General features: G+C 37.6%; 1 protein-coding gene across 1 annotated transcript; it reads left to right on the top strand.

Moving 5' to 3' along the window:
• The first annotated feature begins 409 nt into the window (after positions 1-409).
• Positions 410-11,707, top strand: LOC134678080 (periodic tryptophan protein 1 homolog). Its single transcript, XM_063536524.1, has 13 exons — positions 410-615; positions 1,810-1,868; positions 2,222-2,346; positions 2,442-2,515; positions 3,121-3,226; positions 3,476-3,583; positions 3,675-3,849; positions 4,774-4,870; positions 7,018-7,188; positions 7,550-7,640; positions 9,141-9,219; positions 9,624-9,775; positions 10,668-11,707. Exons 1-13 carry the CDS (start codon positions 532-534, stop codon positions 10,736-10,738), a joined length of 1,392 nt encoding a protein of 463 aa, XP_063392594.1. The 5' UTR covers positions 410-531; the 3' UTR covers positions 10,739-11,707.
• Positions 11,708-12,152: the final 445 nt, after the last annotated feature.

Genomic DNA, 12,152 nt, shown 5'->3' with positions numbered 1-12,152 from the left:
CAAGGGTACGTTAAGGACGCAGCTATCAACTATAAATAAGTGAGACGAAAAAGATATAATATTTTGACCATACCAAGTTCCCGGTCCTTATGCCTCTCTGTGATGGCGATATCTTTTACAGTAAAGTTGATGTGTGACCAGAGTTGGGCCAGAGGCTCTACCGCGAAAAACGAACTTCTATTTCTATTATTGCCTCTCTATCGCTCAAATCAGCAAGAGCGATAGAGAGGATATTATATATAATGTTTTCTCTCGGGATGTGGAATTGAATGTGGCAGACTGACCTTGTTCACATCTTGGGGCTTTGCCTCATCCTTTGCCAGAAAAAAAAACAAATCAATAGACAAGCTGGCAAGTGACAAATTATTATTTGTCACTGTCAAACTTAGATTTCGGTGCGTGTACTGAAAGAAGCATGCGTGTTCTGTGCATGTGTTTTTACAAAGTATTTGAATAGAATGTGCTATGTGCATTGATCGACACATGCGCACCTAAGCTTTTTTTAATTATAAGGCCTAAACGAGAATTAAAATGGAAGAAAATACACCTACTGTTAGTTTGGTCTCCTGTATGCACTTTGTGCGCCGCGGGGTAGCCAAAGAAGTTCCTGAAAAGGTAATTATGCTGCTTTTTGGCAACCACGTATTCTGTGGTTCTACCCACTGAAAGTAAAGCTTACGAAATAGCCAAATACGTATAATTATTAGTGTACAGTCAGCAGCAATAGTTGCTAAAAGGGCGAGGTGTCCAAAATTATCTTGACGCGACTTTATTGTTAAGAGAATAAGAGCGCGGTAAGGTAATTCTGAACACCTCGCCCGCTTAGCACCTTCTCCTGAATAATAATAAGGTAATTCTAAACACCTCGCCCGCTTAGCAACTTCTCCTGAATAATAAAATGAACTTTAACACATTATCTGCCAGACAGAAAAAAGGTGAGTCGGGGAGGCCTCATAACTATCAACACGGTAGTAGGAGCAGGGCCGTCTTAAACTATGCTGGGGCCCTTGGGCACATAACAGGCCCCTTTGAAAAGTAAAGAAAGCGAATGAAACTAATGTTTTACTACTATGATCAATTTACTAAGGCACAGACTACACAGACACCACATTACGAAATGTTTACAAAGAGCATGAGGTCACCACACATATTTACAATTTTACTTGTAAAATGCTATGAATCCAGCAGCACAATAGAGTTGTGTTATAAAAACCCAAGAACACCCCTAAAGCTTAATAATTATAAATATATTTAAAATACCCGAGAAATGGTCTTAATTGTGGGCGCAGCTGAAATAAGCAGTCACTCTGCCATACAAAATTTGTACAGGAGAACATATGTGTGGTGACCTCGATTGGCTTATGTGCTCCGTCTAGTACTTGAGGTGGGTGTGACTATGGGTAATCAAATATACTGTTACTTTCTGTTCTTCAAGCCCCCTCTGCCCTTATAGAAATATGCTACTGAGTAGGAGCCTATGTGGTGGGCGCCAGGCCTGTGCCAAAGCAATTCTAATGTAAGCTTAAATACTATGAAACCTTAAGTTGCAGATGTTTATTTACAAATAATTTTTGAGATACAGGTGATAAAAAATACATTCATTTTTTCAAATAATACCTGTGTAGCCTGTTGTTATCTATTGCTATCTATAGCAACAACCCTTGTGGATTGTCGGGCATCTGAGCAAAAGTTACGAGCACCCACTAGACAGGTTCCTGGCAGTGAATGTGTTAAATAGCTGGTGATAAAATACTTGCTCCTTTCTATTACTGTGTTTTGAAAGTACATGTATTGATTTATGTTTTGTAGATCGAGCTGACAGAAAAAGAGCTTGAGAAAATTATAAAACAAACTGCAGATGAGTTGCGGTAAGGTCCTCATAATAATAATTCCTTAATCATGTAATGCTGCATCTGGCTCATGTTCAATTTTGAGTACAATATACAGGCTAAAAGAAATGTAAATCTATTTAACACTCTAATAGCGTTATTCAAAAATTCATTACTGGCCTGAATTAGCTATGTATGTCTTTATCTGTTATTTTGACTTCTGTATTTGTAAGAAAGGAATAAAACATAAAGTAAAGTGAAGTAAAGTTTTATGAATAAAGGGCTAATAATCTATTGTTACAATGATTCCATTAATGATTGTTGATGTATAAATTGCTAACTTATTTCCAATCTTATCTACTGGATATATTTTCTAAATGTAAATAAAATAGTTTAACAGAGAGAGGAGAAGATGTATCGGACGATGAGGCTGAGGCAGGTCCCAGCTCTGCCCGACCTCCTCCCGAGAATCCCAATGATGAGTTTGATTTTGAAAAGTATGATGAAGAGGATTCAAGTAAGTGATGCATCTGTCCATAGACATCAAATTATGTTATTATAAATTTGTAGTAATCATTTAGTCAGAATCTTTATGCAATTTTCGTTTTCCAGCTAACCCAGTGGGCATAGGAACTGTAGCAACTTTACCCAACTTGGGAGACTTGGGTGACAATGTCCAGATTAGGGTAAGCAATAAAGATTACTTATTAAACATATCATAATGCAATATCCAAGTATATTGCGACGCGAAAGAGCACATCGCCTCAGCGCGCGGATCTGCGTCCATGTAATGTAACCGAAACGCAAACTATACATGTTAAAAATGTCACACTCATTTGATACATCTAATTATATGTTTTTGTAAACTGATTTGATAATGTTAAATTACATAATTCAGATAATGCATATTTGTTAACTTTTAGCGGTCAATCGTGGACGGTCTAGAACGCAAAATAACCACCTTTTATATCACCACATTTTACATAGGTAGGTTAGGTTCGTTAGGTATCTTCAAACGGCCGAAGGCCAAACAGCACAAAATAGGAGCCCGTCGACATCGCTGTAAAGTTAAGATAAAACGGAAAAAATAATGTGGGCATTTTGCGTTCTAGACCGTTTACGATGAAGACTAATAGCGATATAGACAAAATATTACAGTAGTCCTTTTGCGTTGTAGACCATCCGCAAATAACACACTTTTATAGGCTTAGTTATGAAAAAAAATCACACATGATATCTCTCTAAAACTCCCTCCAACCCCTAAGTCCATAGTTAAAACATATAATTACAGACAGACGGGCCGGACAGCGACGAGGAGGATGACATCATCAAGCCCAGCGACAACCTGCTGCTCGTCGGCCACGTGGAGAGCGACGCCAGTGTTCTTGAAGTCTACAGTCAGTTTTGCCTTCAAAGACTACCTAACTCACTACACTCACAGTAACACCTTGTTTTAATGAACCTACCAAACTATTTGGATACGCGAAAAAATAAAACCTAAAAAAGTGAACTAGACTGAGTTGTATTTTCTATGTTAAACAAGACAAGTATTTTTTAAAGAATTTATTATTGACTTGCATGTGTAATATAATTTAGAATTTATCACGCGGAGCGGAATATGTTACTGAAATTATATATTTTTTTAGTTTTCAACAAAGAAGAAGATTCCTTTTACGTACACCATGACATCGTTCTGCCGTGGTTCCCACTGTGCATCGAGTGGCTGAGCCACGACCCTTCAGACACCAAACCAGGTAAGTACAGCACGAAGTACATTTTGATTGTCCTATTATATATGGTTTGTATGGTTGCACAAATGTTTAGTAACGTGAGATTTGTGAGCAGGTAATCTTTGCGCCTTGGGTGGCATGGACCCAGTCATCCAGGTGTGGGACCTGGACATCGAGAACTGCCTCGAGCCGGCCTTCAAACTCGGCCGGAAACCCAACAAAAAGAAGAAGACCAAGAGAGTTGGCCATAAAAACGCTGTCTTGGACATGTCTTGGAATAGAAATTTTACGTGAGTCTTCTACGAATTCACCTGTCAATTGGATTATCTATGCCGTTGTTGAATTCTCCACAAAAAAGTATAATCGAAGCCGCCCTCTACTATTAGCTTTTATTTACCGGTCTTTCCCTTTGAGTGTTCTCAACTGTTATCATTCAATAATTCGTTAAGTCGGTTACTGGGAATAAGCGTTCATAGATGTTACCAACAAACATCAAAATAATTTTAATTCAGGCCAAATTGAATCTCTTCCTGTGATATATATAACTTTACTATCACATAAATACAAGTAATACTCGTTTTTTACTCTTTACTTCAAATGTTGTGTATGTATCAGTGGCGGAGCGTCCATAGAACTCGATTCCCATCTGCTTGTCTGATATTCAGGCTCTTGGGCTATTTTCTTTAAACTTACGAAGAAAAGTAAGGGCAACTCGGCTACGGGCTTGCCTACGAACAATCTAGACGCGCCGCCACTGGTATGTATGTTTTTAAGTGGATGTGGTATTGAGCACCTGAAAATTATTTGTAAAACGTATACAGCAGTTATTTTTTGATACAATTTATATTTTATAAATTGGATAGAGTTACAAATAGTATGTAACTTGACCTGTGACATCATTTGTTCTGCTTGTTTTCATATATAAATTCCATCATTGCTAATCATTGTGTCGGTTCGAAAAAAGATACTGTAATGACTAGTTACTCAAATGCTCTATTTTTAAAAGTAAATTTAATACAGAAACCGTAACCACCGGACAGTTTATTAAGACCAAATTTGGAGTATTTCTGTTTACCTACTGCAATTACTTAGGTTTCAACATTATTGCCAAACAAAAAATCCTAGTCATAGACACGAGATAAAATCTTAAACCATTTACCTAGGTGATGTTTCAGTAATCAAAAGTTATACTATGTACATTTTTGGTGTTTCAGTCATGTTTTGGCTAGTGGGTCCGCTGACAACACAGTGCTGTTGTGGGACCTGGACCAGGGAACCCCCCACACGAAGCTGGACTATTTTCAGGATAAAGTGAGTATTTACTCTGTGCATTGAAACTCCCGTGACGTGTCTGGGCACCGGCATAAATTGGTTTTCATCACTCGGTTTTGGTTAACGTCGTAACGTTGAGAGACGCATTTATGCGTTAGAGGGAGCAAATGATTGCTATCTCATCCTACCGCATGGCTGCGTCCCTCGTTGGCGTTGGCGTTGGCCCAACGTGAAGATTAAATTAACGCGTGTGACGTCATCTGCATAGTTTCAAATGAAACAGCTCAAATGGACAAATGTCAGCTGTTGATTTATGTTAATGTGGCAGATGACACTTCCTTTTCGATGCTAACATTGCTTTCATGGCGCAATACGTTCTCTAAGACAACTGTGACCTAAATAGAAGTTAAATATCATCTCGTTTTGATTTAGGGACTAACGACGTTATTTGAGTGTCGGGATACAATATTTTTTTTCAGAAATCAGAAATCAGAAATATTTATTGTGTAAACTGTGTAGGTACAAGAACTATAACTAAGTACATTTTTTGATGAGTATCAACAGTTTTACCCTTTTCGGGCATACAATTTATTTTATCTTAAACTAGGTTTTTATATTTTATCTTAAGCTAAGTATTTATATTTTATCTTAAACTAAGTTTTTACATTTTATCTTAAACTAAGTTTTTTATATTTTATCTTAAACTAAATTTTAGTATTCATTTAGGTTAATCGAGTTATAAAATTCTTTTAAGTTATAGAAGACTTTGTCTATTAAAAAGTTTTTTAGGCATCTTTTAAAAGTATTTCCTTCCAGGCACTTTATTTCGTTAGGCAGATGATTGTAGATATTAATAGCTGATATGAATGTGCTTTTTTTTATATATTAAGGTGCTAACTCTCGGAAGTACCATATTAAATTTATATTGCGATCTGACATTTTCTTTGCATGAACGCTTTGTGAAATATTCCGGGTGATTTTTTACAAAAAGACTTATTTCTAATATATAAATGCCGGTAAGTGTCAAAAAGCGCTTTTCCCTAAATACGTCACGTAGCGATTCATCTATGTACATTCTAAAAACAGTTTTTAAGCATCTTTTCTGCAATATGAATGTTTTATCAACCTCAACAGAATTGCCCCAAAAAATTACTCCGTACGTAAGTAGTGGGTAGACTGTTCCATAATAAGCACTAATAACTATTTTTTCGGAGCAAGTTTCTGACAAAATGGATAAAGCATAACATCTACTAGATATCTTTTTATTTATCTTGTTTATATGTGCCTTCCAATTTAGATGCGTATCTATTTCCACGCCGAGAAAACTAACATCGCTTACGTCATCTATTGACGTATTCGCATTTGTCACTACAACAGATTCAGGCACAGTTTTATAATTTCTAAATTGTATAAGTTTAGTTTTATCTAAGTTGACATGGAGATTAAGACTGTTTAGCCATTTTAAAACTGTTGTTAGTACACTGTTTATATGATCTTGCATGCTTTCATATGTATTTTCATTTGAGAACAATAGAGTAACATCATCTGCATATAAAGTACATGGTACATCAACTATATTTGGAAGTTCATTTAGGTAGATTAGAAATAGAAGTGGCCCAAGTATGCTACCTTGGGGAACTCCAATTTGAACTTTCTCAAATGCTGACCGTACCTGTTCGACTGTTTTTGTTTGAGCATTATAACTAACAATTTCTACAGCTTGCTCCCTATTGTATAAATAAGTGTAAAATAGTTGAAGAGCATTCCCTCTTATTCCAATATGTTCAAGCTGTTTTAGAATAATGTGAAAGCTTACGCAGTCAAAAGCCTTTGACATATCGATCAAGAGGCAGGCACAAAGGTTTTTCCTGTTTACACTGTCCCAAACAAGCTTTAATGTTTCGAATACGGCTGTTGTAGTAGATTTCCCCTTTTGAAAGCCAAATTGGCATGAGTTGAGGATTTTATTTTGGTCTAGAAATTTAGTTAATCTTAATTTAAGTGAATAAATAGTAAATCTTGCAAAGAGTTCTTAGATTTGATGCTCGCTTCCAGACCTCTTTCTGGTTTATTATGAGTACGTTACGGGTTACGGCTCAGTGTTCGGTCCAATTTTGATCGATAAAAAAGTGAGTGTATAATAGGGGTTATTTGTCCATCGGGTTATAATGTAATTTGTGTTGCAGGTGCAGTCTCTGAGCTTCCACTTGCACGAGCCGCAGACGCTGTTGTCGGGGAGTTGCGACGGCGCGGCGCGCGTGTCGGACTGCCGCGACGCGGCGGCGCACCGCGCCTGGCGGCTCGGCCCCGAGATCGAACGCGTCGCCTGGGACCCCCACAACCCCTACTGTTTTGCAGTAAGTTTGTAATACATTTTTGTAATATTTTATTTGCATTGTAACGTGGTTCTTGTGTATAATTATTGTTTTGGACTACATATGTGAGCTATACACAGTCATGATAATTATATTAATTATGATCAAAGACATTGAGCACCGCAAAATGATGTATGAGGAATCTATTCCTACTTCTGCCACCGCGCCGCGCCTACTGCGAACTGTGCAGCTATAAACTATTGCATACACGAATCTTAAGTTTTGTTAACTGCCTTTACGGAGTCTTTTAAAGCACCTGAGCGACAAGTCAAGAATTGCTCGTTTAAAGGCATTATATTATTGTTATAAAGCTGTGATACAGTGTATGCATTTGGTGATGCAGATGAGCAACAACGAAGGGCGCGTGGCGTACGTGGACGTGCGGCACGACCAGCCCGTGTGGGAGCTCGCGGCGCACGACAAGGAGGTCACAGGTAACGCCGCTCTAGCTTACTGCCGTGCCCGAGACCGTGCCCATCACCAGTTAGATTCGAGACTTGTTGATTGTTTAACATGTGTAAACTGCCCCCGAATGCTTGTCGGAGCATAAGGCGCTATACCAGTGGTTCCTAACCTTTTTAGTTTGGTCACCCCTATGACTAACTAATATATTAGTTTAGCTTATTATCCCCCTTAAAAAAGCAGTTTTACTCCCACGGGGGTATTATCATGCCGCGATCAGAAAGGGATTAGAAATAACAGATTTCCATACACTTACGTCAAAATCAATATGGATTGACAGCTATCTCAATCCCTTTCTAATCGCGATTCAGTAATAATTACCCCCAAGTTAGGAACCACTGCGCTATACACTAACCCCCTTATTCATAAACCTTTATTAAAGTTGACAAGCCGATAATAATCGTTTGTCCCTTTCCATCATACCTATACGTCGGAAAGGGACAACCAATTATTATCGGCTTTTCAACTTTAGTAAACATTTATGAATAAGGGGGTAACTGAATTATCAAACGTAAACTTGACTAATGTACAATCAGCATCAAATAATATAGTGTCAGTCAACGTGGGCAGATTCATCGTGACACGCCATTGTACCTTCCGATATAGTTGGTCACTCTGGCCACCGCTGTCTATTTGGTACTGACTGTACCAGGTCAGCTATCAAATTCGAAGCTCGATATTTTTGTTTAGACTGTACAGGTACCCGTTTTTCTATAGTTAGTTTTTTTAGCATTAGAAAGAACTTTGATGAAGGTAAGCGATCGTGACATGTCTTTTAATTGAAAACCGCTTTTTAAAAATCAGTAACTATTATTTATGAAAGCTGAAGAATATAAATGATCGTATTAGATTCATAATTGTTACATATTTGCCGTGACTTATTTTTAAAATATGTTTTTCAATTAAAAGACGCATCAAGATTGTATACCTTATTTCTAATTTATTTATTTATTTATTCTCAATCTCTATTTATTTTCAATTGCACAATAGTTATGTATATAGATAACAAAAAGCCAATTATAGGTTCCCACCAATAGCAATGGTAAAAAAACTAACTATAGTATTAATCACTCTACTAGCGTAGCGACCTTATACTGCGCTGCGACTGCACTAGTACTTTGTCGATATCATTCCGATCTACTTCGGTGTATGAGCTTTACGCCGGAAGGGACCGAGGACATTAGAAAAAGGGTGAACAATCTTGACGTGTCCTTTTATTGAAATACTCTTGAAAAATAAGTCACAACAAATATGTAACAATTATATAAATGTACCTACAGCATAATATGATCATTTACGTTACTTTAGTTCCATAAGTAATTCATAGTTACTATTTTTTTTTTTTCAAAGAAAGTTTGTATACCGTTTTCTAATGCTAAAAAATAACAAGGTACTTATACGTTACCTTATTCAGTGTAAAATGCTCATTTATCTGATTCAATGCTACAAAAGGATACTGTTTTTATTTGTAGGTCTCATCCTTAGCGAAATTCCCGGCCTAATGGTTACCGTCAGCACGGACGGCAAACTCAAGACTTGGGACATTCAAAGGTATCGTATCCATAAGAATCTTAGCTCGTATAACAAATAAGCATAAATCACAACCTCGCTACCTACTACTACGACTTTCTTATCCTAGGTTTTATATCTATTAAAAATTCATAAATTGGAACATATTTATCCTTTTTGCAGATAAATGCTAATAATTAATTTTAACGTAACTGCATAAAAAAGCCGCATCGCATCATATTGCACAAAGGCTGTACGACACATCTATTTGGTAATAATATGTATATATTTGTGATTTTTTTGCCTCGCCTGGGCACACCACGCTGTTATAGTACAAAATGGTGTAGAATACAATTCCGTTATGCTGCTCGAATCGTAGCACTTTACAAGTAAATTTGCACACTGCGGTGTCTGTGTAGTAAAGAATGCCGACGGGTATGTCGCAGGTCGCCGCCGGCGCAGGTGAGCGAGCGCGCGAGCCGCGTGGGGCAGGCGCTGTGCGCGGCCGCCTGCCCCGAGGCGCCCTTCTCGCTGGCGCTGGGCGGCGACAACAAGGAATGCTTCATCGAGATGCTCGACCTCACCGCCAACGAACAAGGTTCACATACACACATACAACTGTTTCTAGCAGAAACGAGGGATTCACATAATCGAACATCGACATGACTGTAATCGATACGTAGGTATCTAAACACTAAAATATTGTTAACGATTATAGCTACCGCACAATACAGGACAACACAACCTATCTTCTTGAATATGTCAGCCATGTTTTATAACTTTAGGGTACAAATGGTACAATATATGTACAAAAAATTATATTATTATACAATACCGGTTCTATACATATAGTAAGGTAAGGTGTATGTTGATTGTATTCTTATAAATTTTCTTTTTCATATTTATTTTGTTTTGCTTTGCTGTTCGATACAGACCGGTCGATGTTTCATGTTGTCAATCCCTCATTATTACAAACTAAAAATTATATGTAGGTACTTTTATAGTTCTAGCACACATGCCAATTTGGAATGCAACAACACCTAACTTTTAGGGTTCCGTGCCTACCTCAAATGTAAAAAAACGTAACCTTTTTGGGATAACTCATTTCTGTCGTCTGTTTGTCAGCGAATCTGCTCCGAAACTACTGAACCGATTAAGTAGAAGTAATTACGAACTAAACACGGACGAGTTACTTAATAAATTAATATTAAATATGTATAGGGACCGCTTTTGACGGGTCCATCATAAAATAAAATCTGTTTTTCCGTTCGAGCGCCAAATATCTCGTCAGAAGCGAGTGCTTTCAACTCTTGGTTTATTAACCATCATTTGCTTCATTATTAGACGTCACATGACTTAGCCCTCCAGAGGCGAAGACCGGATTAATCAATATCGGAATATTTAATAAAATAATTTAATTTGTTCCCCAAGTTGTATAATTTATTTCATTCACCGCTCTCTCGACCCTCTGTGCGTTTGTTTGATTCCAGTATCAAGCCTGTTCGAACCTCGAGCCGCGGCCGCAGCGCCTGCGGCCGGCGCCACCGCCATGGAGACGTAGACCCCAATGAATATATTACAAACACACCAACATACACACACATTCGCATTAGGCTCGTAGATTGCGGCTAACGCGGTATCAATGTCCTGTAACTACAACATAGATGTTTTCTGTGTCTCAATTCTCGATAAGACAGTAAATCTATACCACTCTATAGCTAACTCGAAGTTTAGCCGGACACTTTGCCGGACTAAGCCTTTGAACGAGCTCTGTTTTAACAAAAAACTGTCAAGCAACATTCATGTAAGCTTATTTGTTGAGAAGAAAGAGTTTTTGTCTGTAGAACAAGTGTAGTCTTAGAAAAAATCGTGGCCCCCAAGTTTATCACAGCTTAATGACTCGTTCCATGAGTCGACGGAGCGGGGCTCCTATTTCTGGGCAGTTTGCCCTTCGGGCATCTGAAGCAACCTAACGAACCTATCCTGCCTATATATTGGTTTAATGTGACTATAGTCAAAACATTACACAGGAACATTACGATCTGCCTGATCTTACGATCGGCCGCCGACATATATATTAGTATACCACACCATTGGTCAACATAGCTTCGAAAGACCTACGAATCCTACGATATGACGTTCTGATAGTCCATAGGATGATTTCGTATTAACATAAGTGTACATACAAGCTATATTTAGCTACCTAAAAAATTAATTTACAGTACATATGGTCCTATTTTCCCGCACTAGTGCGTAAAATAGCACTTTTCGTGCGATGTCAAAAGTTTAAAGGGCCATATGTACTGTAAAACGTTGTACTATACACGTGCGAATAGGTAATTCGTAACTCGTGTCGATTTAAAACACTCCCTTCGGTCGTGTTTTAATTTATCGCCACTCGTTTCGAATTTCCTCTTTTTCGCACTTGTATCGTAAATAACTATTAAGCAGATATGGTACGGGTTTTATATTGATGTTTATAAACCCTACGTATATACTTGTTGTAATAAAAAAAGTACTTATTCTTCAATATGGTTTGTTTTACTGTGTAGGTACCACACCCACCCACGTGCGTTATACGAGGGTTGCACTGAAAATGTCAGGAATAGAGAAAACTGTCGCATCTAGACAGTCAATCTTTATTTTAATGCATACTTAAACTCAAACTGACCACGCATATAAATTTTCTTTTGAAAGTAATCATTCTGTAATGCACACGGCTCATAATCCCAAAGTCCTTTTTGTATGGCGATTTTGGGGCCTTAGTGGTTTTGTATGAAATTCGTAGAGTAGCCAACGGAATTGATTTTTTTTTTACATATATCTATATATAAAAGATTTTTTTACTGTTGTCATATGAATATTTAGGAATGTCGAAATCTGCCGATATGCAACTTTTTTGGCAGTCTTTTTAATTAACAGCACAAATGCGATCTTAAATTTTGACGTCGCTTTGGAATGACATGCTTCTTTAA

Source organism: Cydia fagiglandana, chromosome Z, assembly GCF_963556715.1.
Source record: "Cydia fagiglandana chromosome Z, ilCydFagi1.1, whole genome shotgun sequence".
NCBI lineage: Eukaryota > Metazoa > Arthropoda > Insecta > Lepidoptera > Tortricidae > Cydia > Cydia fagiglandana.
Note: the sequence above shows the minus strand (reverse complement) of the source record. Positions and strands in the feature narration are given on the sequence as shown.